At 39.7% G+C, this 21,619-nt stretch overlaps 1 protein-coding gene across 1 annotated transcript; it reads right to left on the minus strand.

Annotated features, from left to right (window-relative positions):
* Positions 1-3,138: 3,138 nt before the first annotated feature.
* Positions 3,139-8,719, minus strand: map2k2b (mitogen-activated protein kinase kinase 2b). Its single transcript, XM_084546789.1, has 11 exons — positions 7,751-8,719; positions 7,446-7,656; positions 7,147-7,293; positions 6,340-6,417; positions 6,040-6,091; positions 5,663-5,787; positions 5,159-5,372; positions 4,898-4,950; positions 4,720-4,781; positions 4,558-4,603; positions 3,139-4,441 (listed from the first exon to the last, which is right to left on the minus strand). Exons 1-11 carry the CDS (start codon positions 7,837-7,839, stop codon positions 4,331-4,333), a joined length of 1,188 nt encoding a protein of 395 aa, XP_084402915.1. The 5' UTR covers positions 7,840-8,719; the 3' UTR covers positions 3,139-4,330.
* Positions 8,720-21,619: the final 12,900 nt, after the last annotated feature.

Here is a 21,619-nt window from a genome sequence, read left to right on the forward strand (position 1 = left end):
TTGGCATGTGGGACGGCCATATGTGTTCAACATCAACCTCTAGGGCAGTCTCACTTTGCCTATGTTTTTTTCTCTCTCTTTTTTTTTTTTTGGCATTTTAATTTGTCAAACATTGCATGAGAGCTACAAAAAATGTCAGAGAAGAGAGTCCGTGTTCATCTGCGTTAAACAAGGATAATACTGAAAGAAAGTTTCTCTTCATTGGCGACTGGTTTGAGTTCATGGCAAAAAGACACCAGATAAGAGGTGACCTTGCTGTGAACAAATCCCTCATCAAACTACAGTCATCACAACAAACTAGATGTATGATCATATTTATAATCTTACAATATTAAATTGATTCAAGAGCTAAATCATTGTGAAAAACTATATAAACATACTAGAGAAATAGTTATATTTCCCTAACCCTGTTTGTAATAATTACAATCTTGCAATATTTTATCTTGCTTTCATTATCTTTCCAGCTTCAGCTTGGTGGGGAGGTGAAAAAATGCCTCCTTTCGTGTAGAGTGCAAAAGTGGAGAAAAGCAATGGTGGGGCTACTTCCTTTTGTCAAACAGAAATCAAAAGTTTGCAGCCCAAGGTGGTGTCTGATTCTCCAAAATGGCATGGCTGGTGTCGTATATGAGCAGTACCTTGGTGGTTAAATAAACCAGACTGCAGTTTGTGCTACCTTTGTTTTGAGACTTTCTAGAGAAAACCTCAACTGGTTCAAGGGAAAACAACCTAAGTAACATCTGTGCTGGCCTTTACGAGAAAACTCAGCCATCCACTTTGTGGTTCACACATACACATGCACAGCATGCATTGCACATATGCAACCCAAGCACACACCTGTATGTGATTAACAGGGGGACTGGTTATCATGCTATCCTTTTAGAACCAAACGATCATCAAAAGCTTTGCCTTTATAAAATCCTAATTGCAGCATACACACGCATGACGTTTTCATTTAGAGAATATCTCTTCTCGTTTTTTTCCCCTCAAACTAAAAGCATAAAGATTTACCACAGAATTGTTTACTTAGCCACAGGAAAAACAGTCTATTCTTAGACTCGCATTGTTAAAGGCAGATGCACTTCAGTGAGTTTAGGGTACAACTCGGCTGTGGATTTTTGCACCAGCGTACAGAGCATTCAGTGAGAGTGAGCACATCAACCTCATTATGACAAAACTAGTTTCATGTCACAGATTCGACGTCGAGCTCCTACATTACACCTGGGGAAAGGTGGCGTATGTTTTCGCATGGAAGTGATCGTATCACTGCTCTACACAAAACATCAAACATTGTTTGGTTTGTTGCCTTTTGAAAAGTAGAACGAACGGGATTGAGGCAAAACAACATCAAGGTTGTGTGGTAGGGTGCAAGACAGAAACAAAGGCTATATTTAGAGTGGAACTCCATTTTCCTAACCCCAAAGTGTGTACCCTCCTCTCCACCCACTCTTTCTTGGGCTCTCTCTTCTTCTAGACACAAGCTCTAAGGCTTTGTAAGTGGGTTACCCCCATATAGCCACCCACGCATCATGTACAGTATCAAAACCTGGGGCATCCTGTTATGACTTCTGGTTTCCTGTTTCCTGTAAAAAATACAGCCCCCCCCCCCTCTCTCTCTCAAACACACACATTTATGTACTCCATCACTCCTCATACACCCAAACACAGCAGGGCTGGGATCAGCTGCTAACACCCCACTCCAAATATACCGAGTGTTTGTACTTACAATCCTGGCTCAAGTTTTTGAGAATATACTCAAAAATCAAACAGCCAGTTAGATTCAGAAAATTAGACTGCACCACATTTTACCTTTTAGCATTTTAGTGTATTTTGTTTTTTTACTGCAATACTGCAAAAAATATATGTTCTTGTTTGTATCTGCAATATTGTAAAATACACAAAGCTGCAGCACTGTGTGAGGAAGCCATTACGGTGCACAGTGACACTAGCATCTGTCTCAAGCCATTCTTCACATCTAATTTGTTTTTATTTCATGTGTACACCTTCTCATTTCACACGCCAGAGAGGAAGATGTACAAGTGTCAAGGGACCACTGAAACAGCAATAACAGCAGTGTGTGTGCTCGTGTGTGAACTGAAATAATATGAAAATAACACCGTTTGTGGCACACAACATGGAGCCACTCGGCACGTCCCCCGCCAAGATAACCTGAGCATCTCTCTCACCAGGGGTCAGCCACATCACTCGTAATGAGCAGAAAGCTTTCTACCTTCCCACGGTGGCTCTAGCCTGCCGTGCCGAATGCTCGGTGACAGTGTGCCCCGTTAATGTTCTTGGCACAAATTCACACACTTTAGGTTGAGATATTTTCTGGTGCTGAAGACAGAATTTCAATGTTAAATGCATTTTACTCAGATGGGTTTGTCATCTCTTTTGTATATGGCGCAAGTCAAAACGCAGCAGTGTTCAGAACCTTTACAATAATGAAAGTGTAATTTGTTCCGTTCAAACAGGCCTCATGCCAGACAGACCGCTCACTCACTCTTTTCCTCATTTTTGTAAGAAAACAAGAAAAGCACAATAGCACCGTGTTCTTTTTCCTCATTTTTGTCCCATCATCCCCTCCCCCTTTCTTGCAGATTGGAATTCATTAGCAATCAAAGAGCCACTGACAAACGCCCAATCTTAATTACCCTCTCATTTGCATATTTGCATATTAATGACTGCAGACTTTGCTGTTTTTCTGCTGCAGTAGTCCCCCTCCCATCAACACTGCTCACACTTAGCCAACCCGCATACTGCAACACGGCCGTTCTCTAAGGTCTCACACTTTGAGCCTCAAGTCAACAGACATTTAGTGGAAGATATTTTATAATAACTCCAGGCATAAAACCAAACATTGCATTTAAAAGGAGGACTCGTGTATTTCAACAGTACTTACCAGCCTGCTCTCGCTTTCTTTGAATGCTGTGTATCTGTTAACGTGGCTGCAGCAGTGTTCACACAATACACCTCTCAGCCTAGGCATGTTTTGATATCTGAGTTTGGTAACATACTTTAGTTTCTAAATTGTACCAGACTTCCTCAGTGCCATGTACCTAGTATGCTGCCACCTTCTGGTGAGACCGCTGCAAGACAAAGAAGTGATTATCTGGCAAATGAAGACATCATGCTCACATGTAACAATACATATCATTTATTGACAATTAGGATTTTATAAAGACAATGCTTTTGACAAATTGTCCATAAAAACATCTATGCATTTAAACCGTTGGCGACAGGAAGAAGTTCACAAAAAAGACAAAACAAACCAGCAAAATGCCCTAACACGGGATGCACGTGCTAAATCCATGTCCTGTTATTTGTTGTTTTACTTTGTTTTAGTTGTTTTCAGTGAAGCAGCTTGCTCAAGAGATAAAAGTGATTCTGTAAAAGGTGGTACAGATCTGGTCATGAAGGCCGCCTAATCTGAAGCTATGTGTTCCAGAGTTAAATGAGAATGATTTTAAGTTACAGACGGATGTTTCAGGTTGTAACATTTATTATTATTCTTTTTGGCTTCGACATGAGGATCATTCTACAACGTTTTTAACTTTGGGCTTCACCTCAAGACATCAATAAATGTCAATACATGCAAGAAACTCAGCAGACAAAATCAGCCCATGCTGACGCAGACACACACAACTCAACCGGTGGAGTAAGATAAGCTCATTCTGACATTTTGTATTTTGCTTAACAAATATAAATTTTTCTATCATTTGTAGACAAATACAGATGTCTGACCATGTTTGTAATAACTTGGATTGACACACTAAGCCTGTAAGCCTCAAAGTATTTCAAAGAAATTCAGCCAAGAAAACTGAAAAGAAGAAATAGAAAAAAAACACGTTACAAATACTCTAAATATATTCCTTTCCTTTTAAGAACGTCTCTTCCAGTTTTACACAGCATGTGCAGTATCACCGCAGGTTGTTGGTGTGAAAATGAAAAGTAATCTATTGGAAGTGAGGCAGCCACACAAGGGAAAATAGTGCAGCAGTAGCCAAGACTATAGGTACGTGATTGAATGGCCCAAAACCCTAAACTGAACTTAACACAAATTAGTAATGATCTGTTATCCACACTGCCAACATAAAATCTGAGGAATTGATTTAAGAGGAAAATAATCACGATTTACAGACTCTCTATGGACTTACTTTCCAGCAAGGATGCCAAGTTTAAATAGAGTATCTGTCCAAGAATATGATCTGCTGGCTAAGAAGTCAACAGAGCTGATTTGGGGGGAGAATGTGGAAACAATGGATATACAGTATATCTGATTACGTTTTTTAGGCAGCAGCTTGTTTATGATTTTCTTTGTTTGTGTGTATGTTCAGTCCGCAGTGCGTGTGGGAGTGCTAGGTTGGTTCAGACCCATAGTTTTACAAAGCCATCCAGCAAAGTCTACCTCCTCCACCTCAGACCGCTTGATGAACGTATGGTTCTGCAACAGAACACAATCACATATAAACAAAACGTTAAAAACTTCCATGAATTAACTACGCACAGTTTGCGGTGGCTTACTAAAATTAGTTTAATTGCAGCACCATGGACACTTACCATCAACATTTTCAAGTCAGCCCTGTCTGCTGGGTTTTTTATGAGACTGTGGACAAAAAAAGGAGAGAGGAAACTTTAAGGTGACTCTTGCATTACATGTTTACGTTACTTCTGGTGGAAAGGTCTAATGAGCAATAATTTCAGGTTAAAATACTGACTCACCACTTTGTTACAAAATCCTGAAAATCACAGGTGAATACACCGTAGGGTAGTCTGGGTGGGGGCTGAAACACAGACAAAAGGTGAATGACGATGTCAAATCGTCACCGTCAGAAAGAAGTACATTCATGGTTCAAAACATGAAGTAAACACTCCTTTGGATAACTTCTTAGATTCTTACCTCGTTGACTATGTAGTCTAGTAGTTCAAAGATGGCCATTACAGGACCATGACCTGGGGAAGAGGCCAAGATTAATTCTGTTTAATATTATATACAGCAACAAGTGAGAACATAAAAAGTTTCAGTCAAAAGCACTAAACATTCCTGAGTAGCATCCACCCATCACAGGGAAGGTAATCAGAGCATGAAGTTGAATCTGGAGCTATATGCAAAGTTGCCTAGTGCAGCCTAAAACCCCTTATACGCGTTTGTGTTGCTCACCACTGACAGGTCTACCCGGTGGTCTGGGTCTAGGTGAAGTGCTGTGTGTCTCTCCTTCCGTCTCATCGAGGATGGGTCGTCCAAATATGGCCTCCAGCTCCTTAGCATCTGGAGGGGGGATGGGGAAGCGTCCGACAGACAGCTCTACGAGGGACAGGCCCATACTCCACACATCTGACTGGACAGAGTAGTGCGTTCCCTGCAGTCTTTCAGGCTACAGGGCAAAAAATAAACAACACACGAAAAAGTCATTAATTCAACACATACAAAGAAATGATCCTCACTGTTAAAACATTGAAGAGTGTAAAATACAAATTTGAAGTATTAACATCAATGGATTAGACTATCCTTGAAAGTTAACATTAGAAAATAGTCACTGTATGAAAATAACTGAATGAAAGTAAGTAACAGTGATGGATAACACAAAAGTCAACTTAAGTAGCCAGGCAACAAAGTAATGTGGAGGAAATAAACTGAGTCAGTCATTTCAAATGATCAACTCACCGACATGTAGGATCTTGTTCCAACAAATGAGTTGGCCATCGAGTCTATGAGCTGCCCACTCACACCAAAGTCACACAACTTGATCTCACCCCGTGAATTCACCAGTATGTTTGAAGGCTTCACATCTGGGGGTAAAAGAATGTGTTATGAAAACGTTACCTGACAGGGCATCAATAATGAACACGGTCAAACAGGACTGCCTCTACCCAGACAGTGTACTTACTACTTTGTATCTTTAGTGTGTGTCCAATTTAAATAGGGAGATGCACAGACTTGAACTAAATGAATTGTGCTTTGCTATTCTACACCTATTCTTCATTATGCCTTACAGATGAAACTCAAAAGTATCAATCATCTACTTCATAAAAATGTGATACCTCTATGCATGATTTGGTGTTTTTCTCTTAGGTAGGCAAGGCCTCTTAAAACCTGTTTCAAAATGGGGAAAAAAAAAAATCACAAAGTCAATAATCACAAATTATAATGTAAGCGAGAAACAAACATGAAACCTGTCCAGACCCATGGCGTGTGAGTGTATGGTTTCCTTTTAGCTCAATACAGGAAACCGAAAGAGAGATCGTGTGACTACTGAATAACAAAATTTCTTTATCTAAACAAAACAGTTTAATACTAATCGTCACATCATATAACACTAATGTGGATAACCACACACTTACAGCAATGCTGACTTTGCCCAGAATCTCCTCTGGAATCCGCTTTGCTTCTTTCAGCACCTGGTCCAGAGATCCACCATCCTGGACACGAGAGCAAGGAGGACATATTTCAAGTTACAAGTATGGTAGAGGACATGTTATGCTTTTTGGGGTTTCCCTTCCCTCTATTTCTGTGTCATACAGCTTTTTTCATGCCTGTACATTCAGTTACACAAAGTCCATGCCAGAGGGAATCACAGTGCTAGGCTGCCTTGTTTGCAATCTAGCAATCTTATCTTCCGTCATGCTAGACTGAATAAAGCAGAATCATATCTCGAAGCCTGAAGTAACATCTCGTCAACAACATACACAAACAGAGATCAGATCAGCGTGCAGGGCTTCTAGATTAGACAGACTACAAGATAACCTCCTCTTGAATCAAACAGATACTGCAAACTGGACTGTTGTCACTCAGGGGGACTAATGTATCCAGCTATCACCTACATTACTCTTTCATTTAAAACACCCTTTTTATGCATGTTGTAACAACTCAGTCTCCACAGCACATTCATTTTACACGTCATGCATCGCTTACTAACCCACTTACAACAAGTAAACACTGCATACACCTTACGTTTTACACACATGTAACTGATTTGAATTAAATTCTAATGCAATGATTGATTTCGGGATTTTATGAAACACTATGTAATTATCAAGCATGGATATATAACATAGAGGTTCAAAAAGAGATTATGTCTTTGAGGGGGATCAATGTGCCAACACACTGCTTTCAATATTTTCTACAGTCACGTTCTCCACATCTCTTACCATGTGTTCCATGCAGATGCTGATCTCTCCATCGTTGTAAAAAGCTCCATAGAAACCCACAATGTAGGGGGAGTTACACTCGTGCAGCACCTGAAGCTCTCTGATGATCTGGTTTCTGATTGCAGGTTTAATCTCTAGGTGAATAAGCTAAACACAAGACAGACGTTAGAGTGTGTATTAATGTGTGTCCAGTAACTAACAGATAAATAACGAATTAATTGTATTCCAACGTTCAGTGTAGTTTTGCAGTTTTACCAAATAATAAATATTATTAATGTAATAGTGTACTTGGACCTCACTTTTCTGGCCATGATTATGCCTGAAGGTTTGTGGCACTCTTTGTTGACTACGCCTCCATTGCCTGCGCCCAGCTCACAGATTCGACGGAAGTCATCGTCTTTCAGTTCGCCGACTTTGGCCTTCTGGGTGAGGAAAGCTTCTAACCTTTTCTTCTGCTGCTCATCCAGGTCCAGCTCCTCCAATATTTTCTTAAGCGCTTCTAAATTAGCCCTGAGAAAATGGATACGATTTGACTAACCCGTCTTACAGCCTGTTCAAAAATATAGATTTTGCGTGTATTAATTTGGTCAGATGGAGAACTTACTCAGAGGAAACATCTGTGTTGATGGAGCTGGATAATCCATCGCCAGTAGGAGCTATGTTTAAGGGCACTGGTCTCTTTTTAGGAGCCATGTTTACTCATGAATTAACTATGATCTGAGATCTGGGTTACACTTTTCTGTGAGCTATGAATGATAATCTACTAAGCTTAACAGCCTCCAGGTAGAGGGATCTGATTTGGAAATGTTTGACAGGGTAATTTTTATTAGTGATTAGCATTCAACGTTCATCATATACATGCTATCAGCTTTATTTTAACGTTTCCTGTCAGTTTAACCATTATTAGGACAGTTAGCATAGGTAAACATGACCTAACTTGAGCATACAATTCAACACCCCTCTCTTTACTTAAATTATCATCATCTGATTCACGACACAAGGAGTAAAACATCAAATTAGGAATACAAATAAAGTAGAATAAGGTTAAACTTAGCCACTATGCTAACGTTAGCCAGGTTAGAGGCTTTAAGTGACCAGACGTAACCGTAAATTAAACCTGGTTAGTACGATAATTAACATTATGGTCACTTCACTGATGCAAACTGAATATTAATGTACACTGAACTAGCTACAACCTAAAGGCAAACAGTATGTTTTTAAAACTAGGGCCATAACTAGCAGCATCCCACGTTAGCTAGCGAGCTAACTTCATCTGCTAGCTGTTGCTTGTTGGATGATAGTAGCACACTGAACGCTAACTGGTTGCAAGCGACTGTTTTACTTTACGTACACTTCCAGTGCTCACTTGTTTAAGCCAAAAACGGCAGCTTAAAGGGGTGTTTATCGCTGCTCCTTCTTTCAGCTAGCAGGTGTGTGGTTGCCAAAGACAGACAGGGTCCCACTGTATCAGCTGCAGAAGGGGATGGGGGCGCGGCGCAGTCAAGAGCTCAGCAGCCCCGGACACTGCCTGGTGTGACTGTTGTCAATCTCGCGATAACTCAGACACTGACGGTACAGTAATCGGGATTTTGTAATGGAAGTACAGTATTATGAACAACACTGCTCTCACATGAGAAAATAATTATTTGACAATTATTTGCAAAAAAAAAAAAAAAATAAATAAATAAATTTATTCTTTTTAGTTCTCAGACATTTTCCCGACAAAAGATACAGAAATGGATGCTATAAAATTTGTCAGCTTCAAAAATTACAGTGTAGCACAATACACTCCTGTAGTAAATCCTATATTTATTGTTAAAGTTCTGATTTTGTTTTTAGTTTCACCTCAGAAAATTACTGAATTATTACGTGGGATAACACAATATTATTTTAACAGCAGTACAAGCTGTGACAGCATGGACTTTTTGTGACCCCTGGGAAGTCACCTGCTTCGCTCGACAGGCTAAACCCAGCCATGGAGTTACATCAACACACGTGTATGAAGATTCCTTATTCCTAATATCTCTTCCCCTTATTGCCTTTATGACATTATTTCTCCCTTGTCAACAATGAATGCTCTGAATGTAGAAGACTAATTAAAGTGACATTCAAAGTTCAAGACAATAAAATCTCTTATCAAACACATTGTCCTAAAATAGGTCGTTATTCATCTCATTTAACCAAACACCATTCTATCATGTAGTTGTACAACTCTGTGCTTGTAAATGGTAATAGACACTATAATCTATTTTCCATATTTTCCAAGTAAGTGCAGCAGACACGTGCATGTCCTACCTAACTCACTTAAAAAAAAGAAAAGAAAAACTACATCCACTCAACACAGTGGTTGGAAAAAGTTTAAACCCAAAAATATATTCTGTGTTTGAAAAGACATAAGAAGCTCAGCCAGTCTTTCTTAAACTACATCAATGTCTTGCCAGCACATCATGAGCCACAGCAGGGCTGCTGAGTGTTTGTCTGCAGTCCTTCAACTCTTGCTGTATAACTTCCTTTCAGCAGGTGGCCCTCTTGCTCACTTCTTTACCACCTTGTGCACCTTGTGCAGTAAAGCAGCAGCTTAACGACACAAACAGACAGGAGAAAACAAAGACATAATGCACAGTCAGTTTTACAATCTACTCGTTCATGATGGTCCCCAGCCCTAACTCTGAAAATGCAGCTCAGAAGGCAAGCAGTAATTTTAAAACACAACTACACACAAAGTGGCATACCGTCTGGTGAGTCTGACATGTCTTAGTAAGAAAAGCAGTGGTGTGTATGGTAAATCAATTATGATTGTTAATATAGTTAAATTATTCTGCTTATTTGTGCAGCTGTGGAGTTGATCCTTAAGCCCACGTTCCTGAACACAGTGGACGTCAGCCCAACCCATCTTTTTTGCCACGGTCAACACCTGGAACATGAAATGAATGTGTCAGGCAAAAACAGACAAGGGAGACACAGCTTTACATATACACAGTAAACTCCTGACTATATATTGTATACAGACATTCATTTTGGTGCTAGTGTTGTGTGTGTGTGCAGGTTTTTTTTTTTTTTTTGTACTGGCAAAATAATATCTAATTGATTCATGCATTGTTGTTTTTTTTTGTGGATAATCAAATAAAGTTACAAACCAGTTTCATTAACTAGAAGCTGTACTTATCATTTATGCATTAGGCAATATAAATTTAGAACGACAGCCTTAATTCAAATTGTTAAAATGTTAATTTAAATAGGAGGCATGCACTCACTGAGCACTTTATTATTAACACTGCGCATTTGATTGTGGTATATTTCGCTTTGATTGCATCACATAATTTCTGCAGATTCGTCAGCTGCACAGTCTTCCTTTGAGCCTCCCGGTCACATCTCAGTTAGGTTCCACTGAACTCATTAGCCTGTTAATGTAACAAGTATCAAATGACTTCTGTTTTGTGGCAGGGTGAATCATGGAAGAAGCAGTTAGAAGATGGTAAATTGTGGACATAAAAGGGTTCATGTGGTCGACTTTGCCTACAGCGTGATTACATTATTCTGACATGAGTGGAGCCTAAGCCATCTGCCTCATGATTGGAGGCAGCAATGCTAAAAAGACTGGCTATGTCGGTGGCTTTAATGTCAGCCTAAACCAGTCTGGACACTTGTATTGCTTGCTCAAGGTTTCAGGATCTGGCTTCTGTAAAGCGTCTTGAGAATATTTGACTTGTTATTGATACTATATAAGTTAAATTGAATTGAAACGAACTCGCTCATCAGCAAGGTTTTCTGTCCAAATGTTCTGGATCTCGGCAGCAACCGATGGTGAGGCCGTGATGAAAAAAAAATAAAATAGAAATACAGACTTTTGAGTAAACCTGTGACGATATGCAGAAAGATAAAAATAATGGAGCCTGTGGATATTTACCATTACATCAGACATGGTGTTTGATTTTATTTTAGTGCTAGCACCACAGTCATCGGTGAAAATCAGTTGTCACCAAAACAAACAAAGAAAAAATGGCATTTTTAAAATTAGAGATAAAACAATTCATTGATTAACAGCTGAGCTGAACATTCGGACATTATTCAGCAGTTATTTGGATCATTTATTAACCACGTAATTAATTTTCCATACTAAAATCTCAAACATTTTCTGGTCCCAGATTTTCCATATAACATATAATGAAATAAAATAAAGACATGTCTTTAAGCAATAATTAAATAATTTAATAAACATACAAATATCTCATTGGCACAGTTAACTGGCAAAGTTAATTATCAGATTCACTGATAATGGAAATAATTCTTAGTCACAACCCTAGTCATGCTTAAAATGTAAAAACTGTTCTGTAGTCACCCTGAATGATCTTAAATCAAACAGCTTGATGAGCAAAATCAAACATATTTAATTTCAACATGCATATATAAACATGTATTACCACATGCATTTTAAAAACCCAGCTAGACTAAACAAAATTCTTGTGATTCAGTATTTCTCAGCAGCTCGGGCTGAGACCACCAACTCATGATGCAGTGCAGTGGTATGTCTAAAGGGGTGGAACTCACCCACAATGTCTGACAGCTCCACGCAAAATTATCCAGATGTTAGGCGGAGTAAGGCACTGCCCACATGCCGACGGCCAGAGCCCCCACTAATTAGTCACAGGCTAGAGTAGTGAGACACGGTAACACTGAGCCATTTTTTATCGCTGAGATCAAACTGTGAGGTAACAATATTTCAGACGCCTTTACTTTTTGGACACAGAGCCACCCGGCACACCACGTTTGAAACTGCTCAAGCATCCCTGCACACGAAGGCTCTGCAGTAACGGATGTGTGAGCTGGACGTTTCTGAAAACTCTGCTTTCTCTGTCAATATAGCATGCATGAGGTATTTATAGCTTTGGTTGACCACAATAACCATGACCGCTGATTAGATATCCAGATGCAGTTTTTCACAGCAGTCAGTTTGCAAGACAAATAGAGAGAAAACAGAAGAGATAACATTAAAAACAAAGCCATGTGGGGAAAGACCAAGGAATAATAACAGTTATATTTGGGATATACCACTAACATTACACAGAAACACAGTAGTTGTGTGCACAACAACCACAAGATGGTGCAACACAGCATGCGTGCTGGTACAAAAGATAAGCAGCTGCTAGATTTTAAATTTCTGATAAAGTAAGGGATGGAAAGAGTGTTCAGAAACTGTACTTGATAAAATAGCAGTGCTATAATGAAAAATAATATATTATATTCAAATCATTGTTTAGAAGAACATAAAGTATCAACAAGAAAAGTGTTTATTCTGCAAAAAAGGCCCATATTAATATATACACGTTATTACTAGATATGATAATAATGATATTATGGAATATGGATTCATTAGTGCGTCGGCAGCATTTTACTGTTTTAGGCAGAGTTACTTTTATTAACTCAAAGTCATATTTTACTTCAAATCATCGCAATAAATATTTGAATGATCTTGAAATTCTTTGCTTTTACAAATTTCATTTTATATTTTTAAGTCTTGAATATCTTTTGTTCTTTGAGCCTTAATCATTTAAATGAATCCAGCAGAGAAGTTTAGATTATTTCTACCAACATAAACACTTTAGAAATACAACTGTGTCTGTTATACTTGTAATGGGGGAATATTGAATTTTGCTAAGCGGTAAAATCATTTTTGTTAAATCAGTTAATTAAAAATATTAAATCTGTGGGGCTGTAGTCTTCACTGCAGTACAGCAGTTTGATTCCAGCCTCCGCCCGCTGCATGCCGTCCCCTCTCGCTCACCCATCACTTCCTGTCTCTCTATACTGCTACCTAACAAATAAAGGTGTAAAGGACCTAAAAAATAACCTAATGTCTAGTAAACAGAAATATACAGCTGGGTAAAAAGTCAATATTTCCATTGCAGAATGCTGACAATAAGTAGGCCTATAATTTAAAAGAGTCGAGAAGTAAACTAGTAAAGCAGTTGGTGTAAAAAATGCCATCATTGCAACAACTAGTACAGCCAAAGAAAACCTGAGAAGAATCTAAATATCTGAAGGCAGCTTAAACAAGTGCCATCCCATCACTGGTCAGTGCATCGGCAGCGAGACCTCTCCACCTGAACGACGCACTTTGCCATTCTTTCGGCCAGTTCCGTTGCCATGGCAATACCTCTCTGGCCAGTGCTTGGAGATGCCCTCTGACCCCTGGAGAGATGGCCTTTGGCCGTAGGGTCATCGCGCAGGGTGAAGGGGTCAGCTCTTGCTGGAAGACAGTAAAAGCACTTCACTGATTGGCTATGATTTGCCCTTTCCATACCCTCATCTATGTAATTGGCATATTGACCAACTGGCCCTTTGCACATTGTTAGCAGCACTTCCAGCTTGCACAGAATAGGCTACTGTGCAGCATGAACGCTGCTATTTTTGATATTTATGCGCCTGGGGATTATTTTAAAGGTTTTGTTTCTGAAAACCTGAAAACCTCAGCTACGTTCTCCATCTTGCCTCCTCTGCTGATGCTTTCTGAGTCACAGATGTGAAGATAGAGGATTTAAATTAACTGATGGAGAACTTTGGAGATTTTGTCAACGAGTTCGGCACTTTAAAACCACTGATAAGTAGCTGCTGGCTAACGACGGGGAAACCCCTTCATCCATGAGGAGCAGTTACTTGGCCTCATCCCTCTTCTCCTCTCCCTCCTGATGATCTATGCCTCCCAGGCCCATCACTTGTCAATATCTCCACATTAATTTGAGAGAGAGACACTGTGTGGGGGCAGGGCTCTGTGGGAGAAGGGGGGGGGAGCGGTGGCACACGGGAGACAAGGACACGAGAAGGAGAGAGGCAGGCGGAGGAGGCGAAACGAGAGGAAAATGAGGAAACGGAAGCGGGATGAAGGATGGGAGAGCAGAGCGTGGGTGAGAACGAGGCTGCACAAAGAGGCTGTGTTTCGCCCATCATTCTTACACACAGCCTCCCTCAAATATCAAAAGCGTTCTCCATTTGTCCAAATGAGCCCTGCAGTCAGCAGGATCCGTAATGATAATGGCTGTTTGAGAACCAAGCCCCAATGCAAGAAGGATCCATCATTGTCCGCCATCAAAGCCTCCAAGCCTCGGCAAAGTAAAGCGCAGTACAACTGTGATTCATGACGGGAAGAGAGCTGTGATTTTATTTCGATGCACACACATCACGCACCTGCAACAAAAAAAAAAAATAAATAAAAAATCCAGACTCCGTTCCAGATGCTTTGACCCCACCTGCTGCCGTGAAAGGCTTCGGGTACATAAAAATAACGTCTTGCTCAATAACCATCCACTCCTCCGCTGCCGTCCTGTGGACTCTTGTGTGGCATTTCCGAAGGCAGAGTGACCCTTCACCTCTGACCCCATCCTGCACGGCCCGCAACACACCAGGGAGCGACAAACCCCGTAACATCCTGACCCCTTTCTTGGTGACACACTCGCACACAAAGACACCTGCAGAGGCATACACAGACACAGTGTCATCCTTTTGTGTCAAGTGAGTTCATCAGCTCGGGCCTAATAGCTTCTTTTTTTTTTTTATAATTTTCTCACAGTCTTCATTTCTCAGACTCCAATTACTGCTGCCGTGAGGAGGCCCGAGGGACTCTTTGTCAACACCTCACATTATTTTACCAAGATCTTGTTTTGTTTTGCTCTTCAGTTCTCCAAAGAGAGAGCACGCCGTGCACCGGTGGCGCACAAATTGGATATAATTTTTGCATTGAAATCCAAAAATTAAGCTCAGATAGGCAGCTTTGTTTCTTTTCTGCCTTTGTTTGCGTTCATATTTGTCACCCATTTCCTAATAGACTTATTGCAGAACATTTTAAAAGGCTTCAGGGCGAGTATCGAGTGAGGCTTGCTCCAGTGAATATTTCAGCCTAGAGGAATTCTTTGAAGTAATGGTCTGCTAAGTAACTTCTCTGCATTGAGCTCGATAGTTCCTCCGCTCTACTTACAGAAATGATTTTTCTTTTCCATGCAGCCACAGTTGAGAAATAGTCTGCGCCGTGCTTGTTTGAAATCAAGAAACATTTGCAACATTTGGAAAACGCACAGGTGTGTACTATTCTTCATGCGCGCGGCCAGGAAGGGTTTCCACGTTTTCCAGCTCTCCTGCAGTCTAATGGGTTATTTGTCATCTGCAGAGTAAAGGATTTTTAAAAGTCAAGCCAGGACCGACTCCCTCCCTATCCTTTCTCTCACCCTCCCTCTCTTTCCCACTACCCCCCTGACACTTGCAATGGGCGATCGATAGGTTATTGATCAACTCTCTCTATCGCCAACCCACCAGACTAATCACCTTAACACCAGCCCAACTCTCTCTCTCTCTCTCTCTCTCTCTCTCTTTCCCCTCTGCTCGTCTTTTTCCCTGTTGCTCTCAGTTCCCGTCTCTCGCTCTGTTGCTCTGTGTCACTCTCAAAGTAAACACTGCTTTTTTCCACATTTAGAGCTCAAAGCCAGCTTGATGAGTGTTTTCCACTCTGATGCAAACACACATAATCTTTAAATGATCCCAATATTAAAATAATTCTCTGTCGTTTTCCGGCTGCCAGTGACTCCCAAGCATAATCTACACATTAGATAAGAGGGAAATATTTACCATTGTGGCACGAGCTCTTCATCCACCTCCTATTTTTCTCACTCCTTCTCGTTGCTCCATGCTTCCATCTCTCTCTGTCTGTCTTTGTTCGAGGCAAAAATCAATGGAGTGTATGAAGCCGGCATATTTCTTTAGCTTCCTGCTAGAGGAGACCTGAGGGAAACGGACATTGAGAAGGCGGTTCACAGTAAACGTGTTCATTTCTGCTTGCCTTTTGTTTTAGTTTTAGATCATTTTTTTTTTAAAAGCATGGGAAGTTGAGTTGGTGAACATCGGTGAGAGTTTTGGAACAAAATCTCTCGTATTTTCTCTGAAAGTTTAGAAAAGTTGAAATGAAAGATGTGTTTTTTTTTATTAGGAGTGGTTTGTCTGGATGTTTTGTATCTGGCTTGAACAGTTTTGACTTTCCCACGCAGAGCCACCGTAAAGCTAAAGAAAAATAGTACGGTTTCACTTTGCTGACATTGCAGAACCTTTGCAGTCTATTTTATGTTTAAGCCAATTCATCTCACAAGGTATTACAATCTGTGCCGCATATACTGTACTTCAATACGAATTAGGGCAAAACTTGACATATACACAAAACTAATTTTAATTGTTTTCCAAATCTGACGTGAAATCTCCTTGTGGAAAAAATTCTCCTGGTCAGCAATACATTACTAAAAGAGGAAAACTGTTTTATTCCTTTCAGTTCAGAAGAAAAAAAAAGTTTGCAGTGTTTAAGATTGTTTTATTTTTGCCTTTCTGGAGCCGCCTTTCGATCTGGGACAAGCAAATGAAATTCAATGTGTCGCTTTTGGGTACAGGAAGCAGGAGGTTCTCCTGTGGCATGGTTCCTTTGCCTCTGTATCGTGAAGATAAGACTTTCCCTTCTAAGCCTCGAGCTGCACCAACTGACGCAATGAGAAGCAGATAATCCCCGGAGGAGGATCGCGGTGACCTATGACCTTTGGATATGAAATGATGTTTTCCTCAGTGTATTCAGGTTGAAATGACAAATGCGGACTACCCTGGAATTTGCGATCTAGTAGCTGTTTCATGAAAAGGAGCCGACCGTCGATGTCAAAGGGAGATTTCAAATACTTTTAATTTATTTTTCAGTCGGTTCACATCTAAGCGTTTTACTCACTGACTGCTACAAATACAAACCACAGAAACAACATGGCTGTGTGATACTTAGACAAACACGAGGCAAACGCACACACACACGCGCGCACACACACACACATCTCACAGGAGAATTGATTGACTATTCTGTCTCAATACATCTCTCCTTCTGTTACTTAGCAACCGGTGCCTGAGAGGATATGGATGCGGGAGAAGTTGTACTCCTGTGCATTTCCGGTTGATAAAGAGATATGATTAATGAAAATGTCACCATTACTGTGTTGTGAGATCCTGGAAAAAAAAATGGCTGGATTCTGTGACTGTTTTATTATTAATGCACACACACAGATGTAAAGTTAGTGTGCAGTCTCTTTCTTAAGTATTGTACACCATACGATGCACAGACAAATCTGTTTTGTGCTAGTATTGATTAAAAGAAAGCACACATTCATGTCCTATACTCTGTGTATTTTAGTATTTTATGATCAAAGACACTGTTGAGATAATATATTTAACTCTCTTTAACATAGTTTTGTTTCTGTTTTAACAAGGCTGATTTGTTTTCTGTCATCCTAAATAAACTGATGATAGAGCGCGTCATTTATTTTTCACTTTTAAAGCTGGATTGTTCCTCCTCCCAAAGATGAATTAAATGCATTTAACTACCACCGCAGCAGAGGCTGGGTTTAGAAAATGTGCAGACTGCAGCAATGTAAATGTTCAATACAAAACGCGGATAATAAATCTATAATATATTTAGTTTCAGGTCTTAAAACACTTGAGGTTTTATTGGTTTTTGTACTGATGCACTTTCAATTGGCTGCGTTTTCCTTATTAAAACAGCTTGTTTCATGCGGTGTGCAGTGTATGAGACAACATCTGTGGGTTGTCAACTTCACTTTCCTCAATATTTATATGGAAATAACTGACTGACACAGTATTTGTTATAGAGGAATTTACAGCAAAAAGAAATATTACAAAACAAAATGAAAAAAAAGTCTTACTATTGCAAAACAGTTTGATTTATTTACAACACTGTGTGTAGGAAGTGTGTAGGCCAGCGTTAGGATTTTCTTTCCTCCGATACTGGACATTCCTCAGTCAATGTTCCTGACAGCACAAGACCTAAAGAAAACTCAAAGATATTTGTTTCTATTTGCAGCCAAGCATGTCGGCCGTCTGCTTTATAGCCACCGTGGATAGATTTTTAGCTGTGCCTTGGTCATTTAACAGAAAGAGAGAGAAAAAAAATCAGATCAATATATTTTTATTTTATTTTGGATAAGATGCAAACAGTTTAATTCGTGGAGTTGACGACTTCTTCTGGGTTAAAACCTTCATTTCTAGAGACGCTTGCTGTGTTTGCACATAAATAAACTGCAGTGTCGATGCATGCAAGGTGCTTCAAACAAGAGGTAACACTTTGGCTGCTTCGGCTGCAGACTGAGATTACATTCCCTCGGTTTCATTTGCCTTTTTTTTTGTATAACATATTTCTTTATTAAAGAGCCCCCCCCCCCCCCCCCCCCACACACACACACACACACACACACACCCCACACACACACACACACTTTGCCATAACTGTGCAGTCTTTCTCAGCACAGGCCTGCATGATAAGCTTCCTCTTCACAGTGTGACTGAGAATTTATAAATATATTAAATGAACTATATAAGCTATAAACAATTTGCACATCAAATTAAAAATTACTTAACTCTAAATATATAATATGATCTCATGTAGTTACAGTATATGTAGCTGCTACAGGTAAGATTTTGCAGCAAATTTCAGGTCAAATTTAGATTTAGATTTCCAGGCATTATTTTATTATAGGAAGCAATGCAGTGCACATGTTGTCCTAATATAACTAAAAAGTGTTACCCAAAATATACACACACATGTTTTTAAATATATATATATATATAATGCTACAATAAGTTGTTTAACGACTCATTCCACAGTAAAACCTTTTTGCAGAAAATTATATAACAATTTGAAGACTGAATATTGACGCAAAAACATGCAGGCTATTGATGATTAATTTAAAACTACATATAATATATTTATCTTTTTTATCACCTAAAATAAAAGTGGACCAAATAAAAAAATCGAAATGACCTCTCGTCAATGTCAGGACCTAAATTACAGGCCGACGCGGATATCATTATTAACCTTATTGAAAAGAGGAAGCAGCCCTTTATGGCCTTTTGCTGCACAGATAATAAAACAAGGCGGCTGACATTTATTTATTTATTTATTTATTTTTTCCTAACATATTTCTGGTGTCAGACGTGCATGTGCCACAGGTCAAAGCCTGCAACGATCTCAAACAAATGCCTCGGTGTTTAGGAAACAGAGCCGAGTGAGGGTGAAGTGATCGATGATCAATGTATCGAACCCTGAGATCAATGAGAGAACTTCAGGGAAAACAGCCGCTTAACCACGGAGCTTTATGAAAACCGGAAATAGCCGTCTGCATGGATGGACTTTTCGGTTTCATTTATCGAGTCAAATTATTGTCCGATCAAACCTAGTGAGTGATTAAAATGAGAAATTAAGGTAAAAAAAAAAACAAAACATAAAACAAGTAAAACAAAAACCAGCAACAATAAGGTGTGACTTTGTTTTTTATCTTGCAGGTTTAGTTCAGGTAGAGTGGAGGCCTGCAACTCACAGAGGGTAAAATATACGTACCCCCCCCAAAATGTGTGTGTATCTGTGTGTTTCATGTGTTGTGAGTTGGGATAAATTCTAAAAATGTAATTTTATTTTCATAAACATTTAGTTTTATTATCACAAATTTTTATTTATTTTTTTAAATAAAAAAAAAAAAAAAAAGAAAGAAAATAAATTCTTTGCAACTACATCCGAAAGCAAATAATAAAGAAAAAATAATTCGGAATGGACTCTAGATTGCATAAGATTCAAGTAAAATAATAATAATCTGTATTTAGTTTTATTTTGTATAGACAGTCCATCGTCACCACTGAATTATATTTCAAGTACCTTTATATTCCGTTATAAACAAACCACAATACGAGTGGAAATAACGTCTTCTGCTTCATCTTTCTTTTCGATCTGTGATTTCTTAATGAATTTCTGGACAGCAAATCAAACCACAGAGAACAATATGAAAATCCATAGAAAAAAATAAAATAAACAGGCAAACGCAGTGACACAGCAAACTGGCTCTATGGTTTTAAAGCTTCTAATTTTTCCTTGATTTTCCACACACACACACAAACACACACACTGCTGGACAGTCAGACAAAACGGGCAGCATCTGCATATCGGCCTTGGTTGAATGAAGCGGATGGTACAAGCATCAATCACCGGCACCGAGCCCAGAGCCGATCTGATCCTCCTTATTCCCTTTAGTTAGAGAGCACTGCCAGCATGGACAGCTAACAATGAAGACCTGTCTGCAAGCAAATGTAGTTCAATGCACGAATGACGATAAAAGGGACAAATATTGCATTATTGGCTATCATTATTATTTGTATTATGATTATTATTATTATTATTAGAGGTAGTAGTGGTATAGGCTACAATGATGTTTAAAAAGTTCTTAAAGATTCTGTAGCTTCACATTTTAGTAATCCAAAAGATTAAATATTGATTTCATATTAAATGACAATGGACTAGTTTATAGTTAAAGAAAATAAAGTGTGATTTATTTATTTGTTTGTTTATTAAAGCACGAAATTATAATTGATGTCAAACTGAGTTTTGTGTCAAGTCTGCAACACCACTTTAAATGAATAAAAAAAAAGTGTGTCCCACTGTGGACATATTATAATTTCTATCTATGCGCGTGTATGAATCGAGGCCACTCATTGTTTTCTGGAGGTGAAACCACAAGCTGAACTTGGCACAAACCAAACCAGCGGGCTGCTCTCTCATTGGTCTGCACCGCTGGGATCCTAACTTTGTGACCTCCTTCACCCCCCTCCCAACCCTCTAACCGGCCTGCGCCACATCATTAATCTCTGTCAGTCAATACTTCGATCAGGTTTATCACTAAGCGCATAAATGCAAAACCATACAGTCCGTGGGAAAACAAAGTTTATCTGTAAGGAACTCCTGCGTCCGGAAACAGATAGGGACTGGCTTTTACGCACATTCCGCGTCAGGACATCACCTGTCCGCTTTTGCCAGACGTGCACAGGTACAGGTGGGACATGCACAAATATAAAACTCATGTGACTATACACAATATCTACACCTAAAAAATAACAACACACCTGCATGCAGATTAAGTTAAAACTCTTAAAACCAATTTAAAAAGCTTGAGTTCCATCAGCCGCTTTTTTTTATCCCAGTGAGGGAGACAGTTAAGAAAACTCTGCTCGTGCCCGCCCCACATTTTAAATACACAGATGCGCGCTCCCATCTCTCTGACACGCGGCTCAACCTGCTCTTAGTGGAAGCGCTGTTGGACCAGAGATGAGATATAGCCCTGGAGAGCTCCCAGACACATGAATGTATGAAGCGCCACGACGCCGCGCAGTCTCTCGGTGCTGTACCTGCCTCGGAATAACAGAACTTCTCTTCACCACGCCGGACTGATCGGATCATTTAAATCAATGGATTGGAGCTCAAACTGGTTGGTCATTTTATTGCTCCGCGAGGGCTAGAGGGTAAGAAAGAGCGCGCGTCTCTCAGTGAGAGAGTATCAAGAGGGAGAGACAGAGGGAGAGACAGGGGGAGAGGGTGGGAGGGTGGGACAAGGGAACATATATCCTTTCAGTT

The sequence above is a fragment of the Chelon labrosus genome (assembly GCF_963514085.1).
Source record: "Chelon labrosus genome assembly, chromosome: 6".
Taxonomy (NCBI): Eukaryota; Metazoa; Chordata; class Actinopteri; order Mugiliformes; family Mugilidae; genus Chelon; species Chelon labrosus.